General features: G+C 47.8%; 1 protein-coding gene across 1 annotated transcript in view; it reads right to left on the reverse strand.

Moving 5' to 3' along the window:
• The window catches only part of LOC147734768 (uncharacterized), a 265,703-nt gene that overhangs the window by 111,000 nt on the left and 132,308 nt on the right, over positions 1-22,395 (reverse strand). Inside the window, exons 7-8 of the mRNA XM_086953050.1 lie at positions 21,345-21,471; positions 20,859-20,979 (exon numbers count right to left, since the gene is read on the reverse strand). Of these exons, the coding sequence (XP_086809176.1) occupies positions 20,859-20,979; positions 21,345-21,471 (248 nt within the window). The remainder of the gene's footprint in view (positions 1-20,858; positions 20,980-21,344; positions 21,472-22,395) is intronic.

Consider the following 22,395-nt stretch of genomic DNA (forward strand, 5'->3'; position numbering starts at 1 on the left):
CTCCATGTGATATTGATAATAAAGTACACTTACACATACTCTTGTTTATACAGCTTTAGATGCAAATGTAACAACTGTCCTTACAGTTGCTGTTCAAGCATCAAGCAAATGAGGAATCTGGTTCCCTCAAAGCCACTTCTTCTAATAAACTAGCATTGGAAATGCAATCGGTCTCGGGTTTGTTTGAGTTAGAGTGATTGTAAATGTTTTGTCTTTTGACTATGTCTTATGGAGTGTATGTACGGTGTGGGTAGTGGAATTATGTGGGTTGGGTTGGATTAGTTAATTGTGGAATGTGTGGCATGGAATTGTGCGGTGTGAATTGGATTTGTGTAGTGTAATTATGTGGGATGGTGTGCTGTAGAATCATGAGGATAGTAATTACGTGGTATTGAGTGTACTGGTATTATGCGCAGTAGTATTGTGTGTAGTAGAGAGTAATTATGTGGTATGGTATTTTGTGTTGTGGAGTGGTATCTTTACAGTAACAAACAATGTAATTTCATACGAAACATTCACCTACATAGTAAACACACATCTGCACAATCCAGCCCGTCACTAAATACGACACCATCTTTAACAAGGGGTTAGAAAAACAAAATCACACCCAGCACAGTATAAAATAGTGCAAAACATGCCTGCTTACAAAAGATGCAAAAACATCAGTTGATGGACAAAATGCAGAACAATGTCATACATTCACCCCAGTACAGAGAGCTGGTCCTAAATCCATCGTTTTTTTGCTCAGCATGCCATTCCAGTTTGAACCCAGCCATATGCAAATCAGTCTTGACCCTGTGCCCGAACTGCCAAGCCAGGTCCTCCCTGGACTGGAAACAAGCATCGTAGGACCGGTTTCGCGCTTTCAGCCCTCATCAGCCAGGATAGCTTGATTTCAGTGGCATGGAGAGCACGGGACTCACGTCTGAGCATACCCGTCCCACTCGGGTTGACAAATGCAAAAACAACAATTGATGGACAGAATGCAGAACAATGTCATACATTCACCCCAGTACAGAGATCTGGGCCTAAATCCATCGTTGTTTTGCTCACCATGCCATTCCAGTTTGAAACCGGCCATATGCAAATCAGTCTTGACCCTGTGCCCCATGGGAACAGTACAGCCCGAACTGCCAAGCCAGGTCCTCTCTGGACTGGAAACAAGCATACTCGGACCAGTTTTGGGCTTTCAGACCTCATCAGCCAGGATAGCTTGATTCCAGTGGCATGGAGAGCACGAGACTCACGTCTGAGCATACCCGTCCCACTCAGGGTGACAAATGCAAAAACAACAATTGATGGACAGAATGCAGAACAATGTCATACATTCACCCGAGTACAGAGATCTGGGCCTAAATCCATTGTTTTTTTGCTCACCATGCCATTCCAGTTTGACCCCGGCCATATGCAAATCAGTCTTGACCCAGAGCCCCATGGGAACAGTCGAGCCCGAACTGCCAAGCCAGGTCCTCCCTGGACTGGAAACAAGCATCGTAGGACCGGTTTCGCGCTTTCAGCCCTCATCAGCCAGGATAGCTTAATTTCAGTGGCATGGAGAACATGGGACTCACGTCTGAGCATACCCGTCCCACTCGGGTTGACAAATGCAAAAACAACAATTGATGGACAGAATGCAGAACAATGTCATACATTCACCCCAGTACAGAGATCTAGGCCTAAATCCATCGTTTTTTTGCTCACCATGCCATTCAGTTTGAACCTGGCCATATGCAAATCAATCTTGACCCTGTGCCCCATGGGAACAGTCCAGCCCGAACTACCAAGCCAGGTCCTCCCTGGACTGGAAACAAGCATCCTAGGACCGGTTTCGGGCTTTCAGCCCTCATCAGCCAGTATTACTTGATTCCAGTGGCATGGAGAGCACGGGACTCACGTCTGAGCATACCCGTCCCACTCGGGGTGACAAATGCAAAAACAACAGTTGATGGACAGAATGCAGAACAATGTCATACATTCACCCCAGTACAGAGATCAAGGCCTAAATCGAGGGCGCACTAGCAGTATGGCCGCACCGATGTGAGGCTCCTGTAGCCTGGATTACAAAATCCGGTATTTATCCTTCATACCCACCACCTTTGCTCGTCCTGACCACACTGATCCATAGCGACTACCTTAATACAGCCTCGGTGAGAATTTCTATGCTCTACCATTTTCCTGTCTGAAGACTCGACGGCCGGAAGTTCTGGCCGGAGCAGAGCTCAGGAGCGGCTGGAGAGACTGGCGGAGCTGGCAGCCTACGAGAGACCGCGGCGCACCACGAGGCGAGTGGGCCCCACAGCAAGCACTTCTGCGGAACGTCCTTGGTCAGCGCCGAGTACAAGTAAGACCCTAGAGCGCCCTGTGGCGACACTACCGCCGAGAGCTGGGCTGCTGTTGTCTGGTTCCGCCGCTGCTACTGCCGAAGCGGAGACGCTGTACTGATCGGGCGCCGACGGCCAGGGGGGATGGCGGCCATTTAGCGCAGCAGTTAATGCGTGATACTGCCGCGTAACTACACTTGCCTGATTCGATCCTTGGCCACGAGTTCTCTGCACTTGCCCGCTCTACACCCGGTCATTGTGACTGCAGGCGCGGACACTGGCTGCTGTGCCGGCCACCCCTTGCGCCCACGCTGAGGCCCCATAGCGCCCGGAGTACCTGGAGATTATCGTGGAGCCCTTGACTAGGAGAGCCGCCTTCCAGAGGCGGTAAGATCGTCTTTAGACCCCTCCGCCCCTGCAGCGGGCACCACGAGCGCTGAGCGGTTTTTTGGGCGATTGCTGACTCCCCGCGCCGGTGAACCGGCGACGCGAGGCACTATACATGCCTGCTTTGACTGTTGGGACCTGAGGAGTCGCCTGCCGTCCTGTAGCATTCTTGGAACCGAATTCCAGGCTAAATGGCAATGCTCTACCGTTTCTGGGCACCTTCGTTTCTACTATCCCCTGCATGTGCCATGGGGGGTGCCTGCTGACACAAGGTGGACCCTTGCAACATCAGCCCAATTTACTGCCAACAGCACTGTAATCCTACCTCCTTGAATAGGGGAACTAATCGTTAGGGAAACGGCCACTGATCGTGATCACCCTACTTCCTGCTGACATTGCCTGTGCTGTGTCTCTTCCCCTGATTTGGACTACTGCCTATGTGCCCGCTACTGGCATAGGATTGCTCTCACTCCTCATGAACATTTACCGTCTCTACACAGAGAGAGGCTTCACGGTGAGCTGCGCTTGTTGCTAAATACAGACTCTGGCCCACTCCTCGCCCACCGTGACGAAAGTCTCCTATCGTCTGCTTCAAGTCCCTACAAGAGACTAACCATGGGCAAACCAGACAATAGGCAACCCAAACTGTCGTTTGACTGTTGCGACCAAGAAGGGGCTGCACAACACGCAGGAGGCGGGAAGCTCCCAGACCCTCGAGGTGACAGAAGCTGCATCCAACCCTGTCGCTTCTGACTTCCAACAGATGATGCAAGAAATGAGGCAGGGGTTCGCCACTATAGTTGACAAAGTTGACAGGATGTCATCAAGAATGGACGCCATGGGAGGAGCTACGACACCAACCAAGATGGCCGCATAGTCTCCCGGCTCCGCTGACCTCCGTCCTACGCTCTACTATCCTGCCACTTATCTTGATTTCCTGCCCCTGATCTGTGTGTGTGACCCGATTTGCACTCCGATGATGTGATCCTGGAGTTTCTCCGACATCGTGGAGCGGAGTAACGTCGAGGACCGATTTGAGGCCTAACCCAGCCGAGAAGCCGGGTTCTTGAGTACTGGCCTAGCCGGGTCCGAGTTGAACAACAACGGACTGTTGAATGCGGTTGGGTACGGTCTCTGGAACATTCGGAATTTTGGGATTGCTCTGCTACCATCTGCTGCCTGGTGCTCTATAGGAGGTGAGGTGACGAGTTACGCACGGTGCTGTGTTGCGGGGGTCCCGGACCAGGGGTCCGGCATCCATATCGCCGGTGCCCCTTGGGTTGGAATCTCACTACGCGCTACTGGATGCTAACAGTCTGTCCCTCATGGCTCATTCCTGCTCCGCCTAATCTTCCCCCGGAGAAGGCGCCTCTCCGTTGGGACCACCATGCCTGAAGAAAAATGGAGGCTGACGGGGCCGGCTCAAAGTGGCCCGTCATTGCGGACGGTGCTGGAGGCCCTTGTAGCACTGCAGGAGACTGTTAAAGGTTAGACCTGCAGCCTGTTGTTGGCGGCAGATGGAATCAAAGGATTGAGACCGGATCCTGACTTGACGCCCGAGACCCGGCAGCCAGCTCGCCTTTCGATTGACGCCCCGGTGGCGTACTTAGACCCAGCGCTGGAAGCTGTATTTGCCCCTATCGCAGTGGAGCTACCCGAAAGTACTGTGCTTGATGACTCACTTAATCAGTTGGAATCCCAGGTTTTGCAACTGTCGAAACATTTACATGCTGTCCCCACTTCGGTTCCTTTTAATTGGTACTGTGAACTGTTTTGGACTGTGTCTACCCCCCTCCCCAGTCGGTCTATGAAGATGGCGGATGGGATAAAGCCTGGCTTCGGAGACGGGGAGGGGCATCTCTGGTACCAGCCGACTAATTTGGGACCTGCCGTTCTTTTTTCATCTGTGGACCCCTGTTCTGCCAACTTTTGTGTACCATTTAACATTTTGAGGACAGGGCTTTCTTCCCCTTACGGACTCAGCGAATTTCATCGACGGGGCCAAGGCTGAGATTGTTGTCTGGGTTGTTCATTGTGGTATTATGGTTTACGGGATTGTTTTATTGAATTAACGGAGTCCGGGGCGGGATTGGGGGGCGAGAGACCGGGAGTGCATTGAATAAAGCCCTCCTCCATTTCCCCTCTTCGGGTGGGGTTTAATTTCCTTTTCTTTTTTCCCTGTTTCTTCTATATTTCGGGTTTCGGTTCTTGGGCGACAGGCACACTGCTGGGGGGGTAGGCCGTAGTCATCTGCAGAGGTGCAGGGTGGGGGTTTGGGGGATGGGCGTTTTGTTTTTTATTTGTTTCTATGGCCTTTTTTTCCTTCTTATCTCTCTTTGGCCTTTTCTTTTCTCTTTTTACGGGTCAGTGTAGTGGGTTCATTGTTTGGTCCATCTCTGCTTTCACATCTGTGCCTCTACTCTCGTGATGTTTCGGGGCCACGGGGCGGGCATAAATGCTGGCGCGAACCGTAATAGTATGCTTGTTTATCCGGGTGTTGTCTGCTTAAACGCCACTGACCTACATGAAAACGAATTAACTGTGGACACACTGCTATTTCGCTCGCCCCCACTTCGTAGCTTAAGATATTGTATGGCACCTGATCCTTCTATCTTATATTATAAAATGAAACCTTTTGTATCCTGTTTCCAATTTGATATGTCTTCCAACCAGTAAGCAGTGTGGATGTAGCGAATATGCTCCCCGGGAGGCTGGGTCTGAAGTTTTGATCGTAGTATTGTGTTGCAATTGCTTAGCGGCCAGCCCTGGGGGTTGTAGGCCCGTGTCTGTATCTGGTTGAAAATGTCAAATAAAGGTTTTCCAAAAAAAAAAAAGAATGGACGCCATGGTGCACAAAATGGATGTACACGAGGAGCGCATTACAGCGACTGAGCAACGCATATCCAAAAATGATGACACACCGACCACCCACACAACGCAAATTGCGAGAATGGACAATGTGCTCAGGATCATAGCCGCTAAGAATGAAGAGTTGGAAGCCAGAAGTCGTCGCAATAATATTCGCGTGATAGGAGTGCCGGAATCGACCAATACGGGGCGCATGGAGGACTACGTGGAGAAGATACTGGTTGCGGCGATTGGCCCTGAGGCATTCTCCAAGCAATTTATTGTTGAAAGGGCGCACCGGTCACTGGGACCGAGGCCTAATACTGGGGCTCCACCACGACCCATCATTGCCCGAATCCTAAATTATCGAGATCGCGATGCTGCACTGAGGGCAGCTCGCACCAACCGCACACTAACGTGTGAAGGGGTCAACTTCTCCATTTATCTGGACTTCACCCCGGTGGTGCAAGAGCAGCGGCGTAAATTTTTAGACGCCAAGAAGAAGCTTCGAACGCTACAAGTCGACTATGCACTGCTATACCCAGCTAAATTGAGAGTGACACATCAAGCTAAGCAACACTTTTTTACCAATCCGCAACAGGTGGAAGATTTTGTGAAGAAACTTAAGCGAGACCGTGCGAAGAGCCGGCGTAACGGTGAGGACAGACAAGATGACTTCCACTCGGCCAGTGAGGATGAATGACACTGGACACTGCATGCCTGAATACTGCTCTATCGCTTGAGTAACCATTTTGGGCCCCCCTGAGGGACCTAATTGGTGGACATTTGTATGCTGCTGGAGGTCACCGGACGAACACTGGACTATGGTGGTAAAGTATTCCAGGCAACCCCCCCACTACCTAGGCCGCACCTAATGTGGACTAGCAAGACAAGGGGTGAGGTGTGGGGGGTGGCTGTGTGTGCTACTAAGTTGCACCCCGAAGGGTATACCCCATTGCACTTGTTGACTCTGATGCAAATGTTGGGATGTTTGGGAACTGTTAAGGGAGGGGGGTGGGATGGGGTTGCTGGCAAGTTGGGGCTGCTTCAGTGGGTGGTGGGTGGGAGCACTCATATTGGAGTGCAATGGAACCTTGGTGCTGACTTCCTTTGCTTTTTTGGCCTATGGATTGCAATATCTACAGTTGTCTGTTGGCGGTGCGAGTTCTGGCACGTTCCTACCATAGCAATTACTGTTGCTTGATTTTTACCTTGTGTGTCTATACGCCTTGCATTCTGATATCTATCCGCCTATATTGTAATGCATGCCCCTGGCGGGTGATTAGGAGTTGGTATATTGCGCAATACTGTATCAGACTTATTGCATTGCTTGTATTATTTTTGTCTAAAGTCCTGCGAGGTGTGATGGAGCGGGGGCAGCACGTCGCACAGGGTTCAATAGAACATATTGCACTGCGTATACTTGATTTCTTAACAGATTCTAGAGCCAAATTGCTGGTGTTCTTGCATAGTGGGGAAGGCGGGGGATTGTTTGGTTGAGATGTTCCGTTCTTACCTTATTCACGAAACCTACTGACGAATCACTACATATTGATACGACTGGATTTTGTGGTTGTATGCGAGAGGTCAGTCTCGCGGTGCAGGTTACACACACAAGCAACAGGCTACATATGGACACTAATGTGCATATCATGCTCAACTTCACGGTGATGGGTCACAAGCCATCAGCAATTGACGATTTGGGAGATAGGGCTACACACTGCTCATGGGTGAAACTGACCTAAATATTTTAACTAGGAATGTTAGGGGACTTGGGGATCCCAGGAAACGACGGCAGGTTCTATCGTACCTAGATCGCCACTCAGTACACATAGCCTTTCTACAAGAAACACACTTCAGGACGCAAACTATTCACACCTTCGCTAATAGATGAGCGGCCCACGCTGTGTTCTCGTCTTTCTCTACGTACGCTAGAGGTACGGCAATTTTGGTGAAGAGGGGCACACCCTTTGTTATGGTTGGCTCGAACATGAACTCTCAGGGGCGGTACTGCATGCTGTGGGGTAGACTGGGGCACATGGCGGTCACATTGGTGTGCTGCTACGGTCCCAACATTGATGACCCGGTGTTCTTTGCTGAGCTGTGGGCGGCGATTGTGGGGACAGGACCACACCACCTCATTTGAGGGGGTAGACTTTAACACGACACTAGATCCTACACTGGACAGGTCACACCCGGCCCCACAGCATTACACTAAAGCACGTGCGGAACTGCGTGCTGTAGTTACAGACTACAGTCTTGTAGATGCCTGGAGAAGCCTCCACGTTGATGTGAGAGAGGGCATGCATTTTACCGCGCAAGCGCGCTCATGGGCCAGACTTGACTATATATTCCTGACATCTCAACTCTATACCTCACTTGATCGTGCACAACACCTCCCTAGGACCTATTCAGATAACTCCCCTGTAAAAATGACACTGCGTTCAGCAGACCTAGGCCCCCCTACCACCGCTTGGCGGATGCAACCCACACTGCTACTAGACATCGCCTTTCAAGAGGAACTTTGAGATGAATGTTTGGATTTTTTCAGGAGGAATAAGGACTCTGTTAAAGATGTTGAAACTATTTGGGACACATTCAAGGTGACGCGGAGGGGGATTTGCATTGTTAAGGGAGCTGGGATCTTGAAGGCCATTGTTGCCCGAATACTGACCTTAGAAAATGAACTTAAAAGCTTAGAAACATTATTGGCTACTACTCCCTCTGTCTCCGTCCTCCTGCAGGTACGAGAGAAAATCTCCGAATACACTGCTGAAGCCGCAAGGGAATCGAAATTTAGGGGCAAATACTGGACTTCTCGCCGTTATGGCGAGGGCGAACGACCAGGGAAAGCTCTAGCCTCCACAATTAAAATGACGCGCACACCCAATATAATAATAGAACTCGAGGGCCCAGACGGTGTGGTAGTTCACGACACTACACAAATCCTCAATTCCTTTGTATCCCATTACAACACGCTGTACACTTCCTCTAGAGTAGGAGTATTGCAGCTGCAGGACTACTTAGCTGACGTTTCCTTGGGCTGGCTTAGCGATGCCCAAAGAGCCTTTCTTAGTGCGCCCTTTGAGTTGCATGAAGTGAGAGACACAATTATGGGTATGCAGTCAGGGAAAGCCACGGGACTAGACGGGATCCCAATAGAATTTTATAAAACCTATATTGTCTTTATGGCTCCAGTGTTGCGGGAGGTTTATGAGGACGCCCTTGAGGTGGGCCATCTACCACCCTCTATGAGAATTGCACTTATTACATCACTACTTAAGCCCGGCAAACCGCCAAACAAATGTGACTCTTACCGCCCACTCTCATTGCTGAATTGTGATGTTAAGGTACTTGCCAAACTGATTGCTAACCGTATCAGTCTTCTGCTTCCCACTCTGCTACTCCCTGATCAATCCGGATTTGTGCCTGGCAGGGCCACCTCTCATAATTTGCGTACTTTTTTTTCAGTCCTCAACTCAGTGCACGAGGACCAGCCCATGGCAGCCATATTCCTCGATGCCACTAAGGCATTCGATTTCCTGGAGTGGGATTATGTGTTTCACATCTTGGAGAGAATGGGCTTTCCTACGATTTTCATCTCCTGGATTCGACTCCTTTATGAACAACCTATGGCCAGAGTACTTATTAATGGTAGACTGTCTGAGGCATTCCCCATCACCAGAGGGACCAGGCAGGGGTGCCCCCTTTCACCTCTCCTTTTCGCGTTAGCTACGGAACCTTTGCCGCCAAATTACGACAACATCAGAGACAGTGCGCTTTGTTGCTTTCAACGGCAAATACTAATATCGATGTATGCTGATGACATAACTTTGTACATCCGCGACCCTTGCGACAATCTGAACCCCATTCTTAGGGAATTCATTCAATTTTGTAGGCTTTCAGGTATTCAAATTAACTGGAGTAAATCTTGCATATTTCCACTTACCCCTTCCACATCACGCTTTGATCTGGATTATCCTATTGCCTGGAGCGACGGTGATTTTAAATATTTGGGGATCAGCATAGAGAGGGAGCTTATGCGCGCCAATTATGGCACTACTAAGAATTGCATTATTGATAATGTTACACGTTGGATTACCTTGCCTCTTTCTATGGCGGGTAGAACATCCCTGATCAAAATGGTTATCCTCCCTCAACTACTGTACCTCTTTTTGAAAATTCCGTTCTACCCTGGCAGATCCTTTTTCCAACAGCTCCGGTCAGAACTCATTAAACTTGCATGGGGCGGTAAATCCCCTCGTCTAAAATGGGACACCCTGATTTGGCCCTATTCCCAAGGCGGTTTTGGTGTACCGGATTTTGAATTATATTATCAGGCGGCTCAAGCTCCTTATGCCTATTTCTGGATTCACCAGCCTAGATACATGCCCCAGCTTGCCGCCGAGCACTGGCTGGCCCACCCTATCTCAATAGAAGGTGCACTCTACACGGTGGTATCCGGCAGAGACAAAACACCCACGACAGTGCTAAGCACAGTCACCGCATGGGCCCGACTAGCGACTAAACTCGAAATGGCGATGCTATATGCCCCATTGTTGCCACTGATCTATCACCCAAATATGCCCTTATTGCAAGAACCGGGATTCTGCAAACTGCTCCACAAGATACGTGTATCAACCTGGGGGGATCTCTACCACGACGGCACGTTTCGCTCCATGGAGCAACTGTATGAAGGAATACAGCCAACTCCGCTTGAAACATTCTTTTACATTAGGCTCCGTCAAGGTGTGAAAGCAATTACACCTGACTTTCCAAATGAACCTGTGGCCTTAGCCCCCTTGCAGATTATACTCCAAACTGACGGCCCTTGCAGGTTGGTGTCGACAATTTATAGGACAGTGCATGCACATATAGATTACCCGTCTTTGGCAGCCAAACTGAAATGGGACCTAGAGCTTGATAGACCCCTCACTGACAAGCAATGGGCATTCTGCCTCCAGCAGACGGAACGCATCTCTGCTAGCAGTAGGCATAGAATTATACACTATAAGTTCCTACATCGCCTATATTACACCCCGGCCCGTATGTGTAGACTTCAACTTCGCACCATGGACAACTGTGACAGATGTCATGCTCCAGGAGCTGACTTCTTACATCTAGCCTGGACGTGTGACGCAATTCAACTCTACTGGGTTCAGGTAATGGCTGCACTCTCCAAAATGATTCACACTGAAATAACTCCCTCCCCAGTTCTGGCACTATTGGTATACGTAGAGCCCATACAGGCGGCACACCGCAAGTTTATGGCGCTGGCTCTCCTAATGGCAAAGAGAAGAGTGGCGTGTCGTTGGGGCAGGAGCAGGGCCCCTAAATTCAAGGACTGGCTGCATGATCTAACATATTGCCAGGAACAATTAAACACATATTCTGAATTACTGCCGACTACTTCAAGGGCCAGTGATATCTGGGCCCCTTTGAGAAGTTACCTTTACCAAGGTACTACCAACACCGGAGAGAGGTCACCGGCCCCCGATCCCCCCCTTACTATCTCTCTGGACACCCTACACTATAGGTACAACTGTGAGTGGTCATCTTGTGGTCTAGGATGTTATGGTCACTACCGTGCACTTGCTGTCAGGGTGGGGAAGTATCTTTACAAGCAGACGCTAGACCTTCCCACCACAAGACATTCCTGTTAGAACATATGTGGGGAAGACACCTTATACTCCAGCGTTTGATACTGTGATGACCAAGCCTCTCGTGGGATACATCTCGATGAGTTAAGACCTTATTATGATACAAGATATGCCTGATTGCAATATTTAAATGTCTAATGTTGATGTTATATTGCCATATTGTGAAGTATGTACCAGTGCCCCAATTATCACATGTGTTGTACACGAACCGATAATGTGTAACACTAATGCAATTTCTGATGATGGTTCTCGATATAAATTCCAAAATAAAGTTTTATAAAGAGATCTGGGCCTAAATAGAATCGATCGTTTTTTTGCTCACCATGCCATTCCAGTTTGAACAAAAGATGGCTCACTAAAGGAACATCTCATAATGAATTTTACATGAGCGAACCTACGTTAAATTGGACGACTTAAAGGCAGAATTCACAGATCCTTTGATAAAAGGAGAAACCACCAGGGAATGTTACTGTTAACCACTACTTACACTCGATGAAAAGGTGGATGTGGGGGTTTGGGGTTGAGGCGGAGGCCTACGTTGTCATCATCACCTGGGGGTGAAGGGGGGAACCAAGTGCAGCGTCGCGATCTCTCTCCAGACAAGCAGTGCAAATGGGGGTGGCTTTGTCTGTGTCCACTTACCAGTGGTGGTTGCCAATGGGGGCCATTCTGAGGGGGGTTGTCGAAGGGCGGGCAGTGAGATTCAACTGACAGCTGAACAGAAGCGGAGGCAGGAAACAAAAAAGCTGCGAGGGGCGGGAGGTGTTGTGTGAACAGCAGGGGCGAGCCTCTGTTCTGCATAAGAGATGCTGGCACTGCTGTTATACTGTGCAAGGTAAGTCACAGTTTCAGAGGGCTCATACAGGAAAAATACAAAAGTGCAAGGAGGGAGACCGCAAGTTTGCAGTCAGGCAGTGTTCGGACATTCTCACCCGCAGAGCGCAGCACAGTACAGAAATGCAACAGGTCCATACTCTGCTCAGAGCGCTACTGAACACCTTCCCCAACCTTATCAGCTGCTCCAACTAACACCAGTATGGGTTACTTTGTCATGAACCGCCAAAGCCACTTCAAAGCGCTATGTCATGCTCTAAGCAGACCTGCACTTCAGAATGAGGGGCCTGCTCCAATGAAATTATAAAAATAACATCAATAATAATGCATGCCTATATTAATAATAGTAACATTAATGGGCGTTTATGCAGTTCTCACATCTGTTAGTATTTAAACGCTATAGCAGTGGCGTAACACAGGCCCCCGCAGCCCCTGCTGTCCCCAGTACTCTGGCCCGAGAGCTGATTACATCCGGAGCGGGGGTCCTCCATGTATCTTGCAAGGGCCCCCCTCAAGTTTTGTTATGCCACGGAGCTAAAGGTCTTCCTGTGCAAAGGAGGCGCCTGCCGTCTCGTGCTTGGGGGTCTCTCAAAGGGGCGTGGCCAATGTAATTAGGGTGTGGCTTAAAGACACGCAAGCTAAAAATATGTTCTTAGCATAGTGCGCCGCGGGCCTTGTATTTTGCTGTTCCTGTTATGACATCCCGATATATGACTCGACAAGTAACATCATACCTACAACAAGTCAGGACTGTTGGCTTTGTCAATGGTTGTTAGTTGCATAAGATAAATAAGCAGCAACTATGGCTTGTATATAATATTGAAAAAGCTTCCACTGAAAGCCCTGGTGACGCCACGACAATGTTGCTGCTTCCTGAGTTTGAAGAAGAGAAGGAAAATCCAGAGAGAAAATGACTCTTTAAAGGACTTCCCTTCCTCTACAACACTCACCTGGCGTGACGTCATGCCGTACCTTCTGCACTCGTAAGAAGTGAGCAGTGTGAGCACGCACACATCGACGTGCCTGCTGTCACTGAGGTCCGGAAAAAAACGGACCGCCTGTGCCAGGGCACAACACAGAGCCCGATAAAGACCCGTTTTTCTAGCTGCCCTTAAAAAACGGCTGGTGCTCAGCACCAGCGAGACCCGGCCCACTTAAAGCCCTGCTGTTACCCATCTATCATTTACACCAGCCTCTCCCTACCCCTCTCATGGGGGAGGTGGCTGACTAATAACATGAGAAATAGAGGTCAGGGTTTCACTAACCGTCCCCTGCTGACTGGTATTGCTTAGTCTTAGACAAATACACAAAGCCTAATTGTCACCTGCAGGGAGGGGAATCAAGGCACACAGTGTAACTGGAGGATGGGGTGGGAGGGATGGTGAGAAGAAGGGAGACTGAGGCCGCTGGGGAAGACCCTAGTGCAGTGTTTCCCAAACTGGGGTCCGTGACGCATTCCTGAGGGGTCCGAGGGCAGCAGTTTTAAAAGCACTGCAAAGTTCCTTGTAGAATTAACAGTTTTCGAGCAACAATAAAAGTGTCAAGATTACACCAGTGATTAATGTACCTGCTGGCTGGAGAGAAATGAGTTTTGTCCAGTGGCAGGTTTGACTTATTTAATGGAGCACACAGGGTTAATATGCCTGTTGCAAAGAACGTGTACCATACATTTAAAAAACAAGCACTGGCGTTGCCAATAGGTCTCGCAGTAGGAAAGTTGGAGCTATTACAATTGCAAATAACAATGCCTTTTATTTTTGTTTTCATTTTAAAAACATAAAGGGCTTTGTCATTTACAAAACCAATAGCTGCAACTTTCCTACTGCGAGACCTATTGGCAACGCCAGTTTACTGGAGCTGGACTCCTTCCATCACATCAGTGAAACTCTGATAACATTCTGAAAGGCTCGGAGGTAAATAAATGCATGCACGGAGACAGTGATAAAGGAAAACAAGATAGTGTGTGTGGGGGTAGGGCTGAAGCGAGAGACACTCGTAGAGAGAAAGACAGGCAAAGACAGAGACAGAGCAAGAGGGAAGGGAAGAGGTAGACACAGAGAGATTGTAGATAGAATCAAAGACAGCTAGAGATTAGAGAAGGTTGGACAGAAGATATATACGATGTTGCAAAGAAAGAGAGAAATTAGAGAAGGTTAGAACGAAAAAGCACGCACGGAGACAAAGTGAAAAACAACACGTACCTGATAATGCCGGGAAACTGAAAGTACGGCCGGCCTGTGGCCGGCCATGAATAATTAGGGGAGGAGAAGCCCTTTGATGTGCGGCCGGGAATGCGCGTGCTTGTTTGCTCACGTGATTCACGTGAACTTCAAGAAAACCGCGGCTGAAAGCCCTTGGTTTGACGAGGATTTTGCCGACTTGAATTCTCGCTCCCTCAATGCGCTTGCGCGCATTGTAGGTCACGAGACCTAACAAAAACAGTATGTGCACAGGTCAGTGGGATACTGCTTTTGTCACAGAGATTCTTTTGTTACTCTGCAGCTTATAAGAGACAACCAATCTAGCACAGTGACCTATAAACGGTCATCAAAGAGCTGCTTACACACTGCATGGTACAAGTTAGTAACGTATGTTTTTTTACCAGTCTTTCATTATCCTGATGCTGTTAAAGGACTTTATTTGGGTGGAAATACATTTTTATTGTTAGTCAATGCTAACCACTGTGTTATGTTCTGAATCCTGAGTTTTTGCTTTTCCAGACCAAGCACTCTTTAAAAATGCCTACCAGTATGAATGACATGTGAATCCTACACCTTGTAGTCCCCTTTACCTTATGTAACATTTTCTCCACAATGATTTACAAGTATGATTCGAGGCCAGCTGCCGCAATCTCATAAAATGCACACACAGATTCCCAGAATGGAAATAAAGAATATATCAGGTAAGGGAATTTTTCACTTTTAGGGCATAGTGACACCTAGTGGCCCAATGGCGTAATGTACAAATGACGTCCCAGGAAAGCTTTTCTTGGGGCCACAATAGGAGCACAATTGTTTTAGAATTAGAAGAGAGGTGCAAGTAGGGCTTGAAAATGGTAAAAACGGGGTCAAAAAGGCGTTGCATCCCAGCCAGATGCCTACAAGAGGAAACGCGGAGGATTATGCTCTAGGTGAAGATGTCAGGTGGTGAAGAGCAGAGAATTATAAGTGACATTGGAGAAGTAAGGTAAGAATGGATATAAATCGAATCATGGGTTGGAAGAAAGGGGCAGGACAGTCGTATTATAAAGATCATTAAGTGAAATGTGTCCTTCCTCCAACAGCTCGGGCCGTAGGGTGCTACACCATAGCTCACCACTACTTATTGCTTAATTTGTTTTTGTCGGCTCCTAGTGAGTCACAACACGGTGAGTAAATGTTACTATCAGTGGCGGAGAGGAGAAGCCTGAACTGCGCATGTCAGTCTGGCCACAGTGAATACACCGGCCAACCTGCGCAGTTCAGATGACACAGCCTCAGGAAGTCCCAATGAACTGCTGTGATGCAGTGGGGAGGTCAGGGGGTCAAAGCCCCCACCTCCCTATGGACGAACCACCCCTGTCCAAGCTAATGACCACAAATGGCTTGCGCGGTTTTGGAAAGGATGCTTTATCCAAAAGCAAGAAGAGTTTACGCCTGTTTAACCCACGACAGATCGGCACATTCTAGGACAACATGCCTTTCTTGAACCACGATGAGTTCTAAGCCCCAAGCCCTCCGCCCCTAATAGATACCTGCCCCTGTGTTCTTTCCCGCCCTTCTTCAATAACCTTTTGTCAAACAACAACATATGTAACCATAAATAGCGTGTTCAGTTCCATCCTTTCGTCGCCACCTCTTCATTTGCTCGCACAAGGCCCAAGACTAACACTACTGATTCCAAAGCTGCTCTCGGGTACTGATCCATCTTAAACGTACCGTCTCTTTCCCAGTCTGCTCTTGATCTTTCTTTATGCCACCAGCAAAACTCTCCCCTGAGGTGTTCTACCTGTCGACCCCCTCTTCCCCACACTTCTACAGCCCCACCATACCACTTAAGTTCTGTTGCCCAAAATCGACAGCTGAACCCCACTGCCCTTCCCTGTGTAACATGATAACTAGCAGGTCAGATCTATATATCCACAACATCGGCAATGTTTGCCCTATCTCAAACCCCAAGGCCATGTCATAACACAGACTTCTTATCTATGTCCAGTGCCAATTGCTGATCATGACACTGTCTCTTTGTATGACCCCCAGAGCACTTCACAATTGTGAGACCATGGATCCACACTTAATTCTGTCTGTCTGGTAGTAACTACATTCCTGCGGGAAAGGCAAATATTACCTGCTGCTTTTTTTGTAAGTGAGGGTCTCCAATGCCCCCACATTTTCCTTGATTACCACCTCCCAAAACTGTTGGAATTCTTCTTTTGTCATCCAAGCCAGAAATATGATGTTACTGGTCCTATCCTAAAAGAATGGGCCCCATAACACTTCTCTGTTATCCACCATATTTTAGGCGGTTCCTCAACACACCCAAAACCTGCTCATCTTTCACAGCCCCTCCCCTAGAACAGGTCCCCTGGTCCCCTACCTCACAACTCTACATACGGTTTACATGCTCTCCCTAGGCATATGTCCTCCCTATCCGACTTGCCCAGTTTAATCCAAGTCCCCCTTCCCTCTAGATCCAGTTTGTTCCGCCGCAGCCAACTGTGCAAACGCGCCCCACCCCCAACCGCACTCTCACCCCTCACCACCCAAACCCTCTCTCCATTTAGTCCTTACCAACTCTGACCATGTTGGCATGCCCACAAAAACCATCACCTCAAACATTTGCCTGAAAATGAGTACCTCTCCGATTGACGCACATGCAGGTCTCACCTGGGATATTATACTTCATAATAGCTGTACTGTGATTGCTTTCCATCCGTATTTCCTTTTTCCCGGTTCTCTACCCATCCTTCTAATTTCCCCCCAGATGGTGTGTATCCCCACAGACATTTCCCATAAAAGGCTTTGAGGAAATGTGGTTTATTATATGGTGTGGTTGTTCGACTTCACCTGATCTAAACTCACCAACCCATCTTGGGTCCAGTCAGACTCGTTGGTAAAACCTTAGCTCAACCCTCGGTACCTGTGGCTACAAGCAGTCCGGATTTAACATAGGAACAAGAAAAAAGCATTTAGGAGAAATAAAACAATTGAATAAGAAAGAAACGCAATGCAAAGGAACTACACCACCAATTTATAAAAATCTGTCTTATTTGTATGATTTTTTAGACACCAAAACAAACAAAATCCACTGGAGCTGAGAAAACCGTAAATCATTGCTTTTCAGTCAGAATGCAAACAGCCACCATTATGCCCACAACTTGCCCTCCAAGGATGCAGTGACTACTAGTTAATGAGCTACCAGAGCCCCTTACGCCTGATGATGACTTCCTGCAGTGTATGGTATCTAGCTATTCCAGATTGCACTATTCTGCCCACACCCAAGATGGCAGGACCTTTATCTCAGTGTGTGGAGCTTGGTAACCCACCCTAGACTTGTGGCTACATGAGGGCACACAGGAAAACAGGGTTGGCTACTGTTTTTCTCCTCTTTGTCCGTGAGGCCAACCTGTCTACCAGAACAAAAGAGGTGCCCCTCTTTTGTGTATCCACCAGTTGGCCTTCAAAGTTGGCTTCCTCTTTGAAGCGTGCCTTTTAGGCTCACACCCAGTGTGGCTTTCTGCCAGGGAGATGTAACACCTCTTCCAATTGCAGGCCTCTATTGAGTCCTTTCCTGGTCGTTGTTCACACTTCTCGGGAGGGCAAAAGACTGTCTTGTGGCCAGCATCTGCGAATGGCCACTGGAAAACTTGGGCTATAGAGGGGCAACTTCCTAAAGGTGTCTTTAACTCAAAAAAAGTTACATTTAATTTGACTTGGGCATCAAGTCGGGTTTAGTGCAACGAGTTAGGACAGCTGAGCTGTCAGTGTGTAACCCTGAACTCGCCAATGGGTCTACTAGCTTTTCCACAGTATGTTATGTTGATTTCTATAGCATACTAACACTCAAGAGGTTATCCAGACGCTTGGGCAGGTGTTTAGGTTTGTGGCCTCCAAGATGCTTATACGAACAGCCAGGTCTTCAGCTTCTTGCAGAATTCAAGTGAGGAGGCGGCTCTGATGTGTAGAGGGAGGTCGTTCCATGTCTTGGGTGTGATGTAGGATAATGAGCTACCGCCAGTTTTGCTTTTGCGGATGCAGGGAATGTGTGCGAGTGAAAGTGGGGCAGAGCGTAGATTTCTGGTGAAAGTTTATGCCCAGCCTCTGACCAGTGCTGTCCAGTCCCTTCGGGGGCAGGGATGATGCGTGGTGCAGAGTGACGACCTCTAGTGGAGGAACAAGGTAGTGGCACTGAGCAAAGGTCAGGTTCTATGGACCGCAGGCGGCATATTGGAGTTTTGAAACAGCCAGCTATGATTTACTTGACCCCTGGAAGTGATAGGGTGTGGAGTCTTACCACCCTTTTTTCTACCTCCTATATCACTGGTTAAATCATCCGGCCACAAGGAGAAAGGTGATGACTCGTTGTGGATTAGCACGCGTAACACTACACTCTGGTTCGAATTTTAAAAATAAACATTTTTTATTTCATTTCTAGAATTGAAAATAGAGTGAATGTAACCCCAGATCGATGAAGAGCCCTACGGCATCATCAGTAATGAAAAAACTATAATTTATAAACATTATTAAAATAAAGAAATTAAAGATGCAATAGAGTTAACTATATAATGCAACCTTCTCTCCAAAGTCCCCTCAATAGACACACTCCCAATAAGAATCGTGCTAGGAGTCCAGAACCTCTACATAAAGAGTTGATTGCACCATGCTTTTTTTCATAGATGTCTTTACTGTTCAATAGAACTAAAGAGGGAGGGAGTTAAAGATCTGGCGAAGGAACTGAATATATTAAAATGCCCAATTGCGAGTTTTGACCTTACTGGTCAGGGAAACCACCAGCAGTAGAGCTGGACACTGTGGGGGCCCCCAGAGCAGTTCAGTTTGTCCCTGACTTTGGAGGGAGGCTTTGGTAAAGCATAAAGCCTTGAACTTGTAGCGACAATAAGTGTAGATCCCAAAAATGCAATCAATGTTACTGAAATCTTCGATCAAAGTTAATGAAAATGATGACTCAGTCATGGGCAAATTCAGGGAACCTTCCGCCTGAGACCAAGATATAAGAGGTTCCATTCACATCTAAAGCAGGAAGTTAGACCTGGACTGGAAGGAAGTCAATGAAAGCTTATAAAGCGCAAAAAAGTCACTCAAAGAGATTAAGGCACTAAGAAATGGTAGAAGGTGTGGCGGAAAAGGGATTCTTCCACTGCACAACGATGTCTTAGATGAGGAAAAAACAGAAGTCAGTTTTCGTTAGATTCAGTTAAAGATGGGACGAAGTTATCCCACTCTCTTTGCATCACCACAGCCACTCAAACACAAGATATCAGGAAGAGAAGTACTTCGGTGTTTAACTGAATATGGTTGGCTTAGCAGTTGGCAGACATGTCAACCCCATCCAGTGACCCCCTCTGCCCCACACCCACCCACTGCAAAAGCTCAAGGTAAATATAGGAATGACTGACATCTCGGGCACATGACACAGGTGTGGGGGACATCTGGAGGATTCAAGTTTGACAAAGTGCATCTGACCAGAAAAGGAGTGTTCCCGCTTCAGACCCTGCACGGAAAGTGGAGCCCGTGATCGACTGCATCAAAGGCTTCTAGGAGATGTGGTAGGGTTGGGAGGTGGCACACCTCCTCCATCCACTGGCATGGGAAGTGGTACCCATGATCAACTGCATCAAAGACTTCTGGGGGATCGAATAGGGTTGAGAGGTGGCACACCTCCTCCATCCACTGGCATGGGAAGTGGTACCCATGATCGACCGCATCAAAGACTTCTGGGGGATCGAACAGGTTTGGGAGGTGGCACACCTCCTCCATCTACTGGCATGGGAAGTGGTACCCATGATCGACCGCATCAAAGACTTCTGGGGGATCGAACAGGTTTGGGAGGTGGCACACCTCCTCCATCCAGAACGCTGAGAGCATCAGCAGTATTGTGAAGGGAGGCTGCCTTCGTACCAGTAGAAGCATAAATGTGACTAATCTGAATTGAGGAAATTGTGTTTCTAAAGATGACAAAGTACCTGGACAGCAATCAAGACCTGCAGGACCGCAGTGCATTTCATAGGGCAGTTTCAGCACTCTTTAGAAGCAATCACCAACCACAAGACAGAGAGAGCGTCAGAGAGAAATAGAGAGATGGAAAAAAGACATAAAGGGAGAGTAAGCTGTAGAGCGGAGGAAAAAAGAAATGTGAGAGAAGGAGCGAGAATTAACAGAGGTGAGGAAAATAGTAAAGTGAGTAAAATGGGGTGGGTTAGAAAATAAAGAGAAAGGTTGAGGGAGAGAATGAAAGAGGATAACGTAAAGAAAGAGATACTAAGATGCAGAAAAAGAAGAATAGAGAACTGGAAAAGAAAAATGAGAAAGAAGAGAGCAGGAACAGAGGAAAACAGAGTGAAGATAAGAAATGGAGGGAGGAAGAAGGCAGAGATAGGGATTAAGGAAGAGAGAAAGAACGTGAGAAAAGAAGCAGGCAATAAAGCCAAGAATCTGGAGAACAATTAGGGAAAGTGAAAATTAGAAGAAATGGGTAGAGCGAGAAGGCGGAACATGAGGGGAGGTGGGTGAAAACAAGCCATGTAGATATAGTGGGGAAGGCCAAGCACAAAGGAATTAAGAGGAGAAACATGCAGCTGTATGGTCCTCACCTGGCTTCACTCAGAGCTTGTTGCACAGCCTCTTCTACCTCTTGTCCTGATGCAGCCGCCTCTGCAGGGATTGGCACTGCAATCAGTACTCCGCTGCCCAGGCCCAACTCCAGGGCACTTGCTAAAGAGGGGCAAAGACCAACATTAGGATCAGGCTGGTACATCAATGGGTGCACCTTCATGCATGCTGGGGAGAATCAGGCATGTGCACATTTGAGAAAATCCTAAATAGTGTTTGCACACGCTTGCACAAACTCTGTGCTGGCACTCATGCAGTTGAGCTGGTTAATGCACACACAGGCTGCACACCTATGAACACCTGCCCTTAATTCTTTCTGGACTTACCAATGAGCTAAGCTGCCTCTTTACCATCCTTGACCTGACCATGAAGGTGGCTTGCTGCATTCTGCTGTGTGAAAGATTGATAAATATGCCCCACAGTTTGCACACCTAAGGACACCAGACCTTAGTTCTATCTGAACTCACCAATGAGCTGAGCTGCCTCTTTGTCATCCTTGACCGTGAAGGGGGCTTGGAAGCCACTGTTGGGGGAAAAGAATGCTGGGAACTCATGTGAACCTCCAAAGGAAGCTACACACACCCCTTGTGTTTCCTGTAAAAAATAAAAGTGTATTTCACAGACAATTATTGCAATTTGTCTTGCACGCTATTTCATTTCGAAAACTTTGTGCCCAACATTGTAAAATGTGCATAAGTTTCTGGAAGGTACATACGTGCTTCACTGCAACCACACTACTTATGCACCCCATAAGGACTTACAAAGCTGGCCAGATGCTGGGAGGGATGTACATGCGTCCTTGCCCATAGGACATGTCGCTTCGACACATCTGTGGTCCCAACCATGAGATGGGGCTATTCAAAGATACTCGGAGTTACACTGACACCAGACGCTGCTGCATCTTAACAAGACTCAAGGAGATCACACAAAGGGACCATTCACCGGAAGAATGAATAACTCATATATTTATTGTCACCACACAGGTCTTCAGAATCACACTGATCCACCATCAAAGACATTATTGAAAAAGAGAAAAATATCCTCATAAAAACAACATGAAACATCTCAGCACCCAACAGGTGTTTTGTATTTATGATTAGCCTTTTTCCTCTGTCTCCCTGAAATATCAATTTAACAGTTTATATTCTAGGCTCTTATGGCTGCTTGTCTCACTCAGTGATTCAGTGAGTAAAAGGTAACACAATGATCTGGATTGTGAGACTGAACTCTGATAGTATGTTACATCACTCGGGAAGCACTTCTCTAAGAACTATTCGAGTAGTATAGAGCAGTTTTGCTCCTAAAAGTCAAATTTTGAGAGCACAATAGTTAGAGAAATACAGAAATAGCTGTTCATACACAAGTCCAGGCTAGATGTGACCTCCTGGCCAAGTTGTCGACTTTAGACCCTGGGTGCCTGGAGTCTAGTGTCCCATTTAAACAAAGCAGTGGGATTCGGGGTCAACAATGACATCTGCCTATGCAGTGGTCTTGGAAGCAGGATTAACTCACATAGTA

The sequence above is a fragment of the Lissotriton vulgaris genome, chromosome 1_2 (genome assembly GCF_964263255.1).
Source record: "Lissotriton vulgaris chromosome 1_2, aLisVul1.2, whole genome shotgun sequence".
NCBI classification, from domain to species: Eukaryota; Metazoa; Chordata; class Amphibia; order Caudata; family Salamandridae; genus Lissotriton; species Lissotriton vulgaris.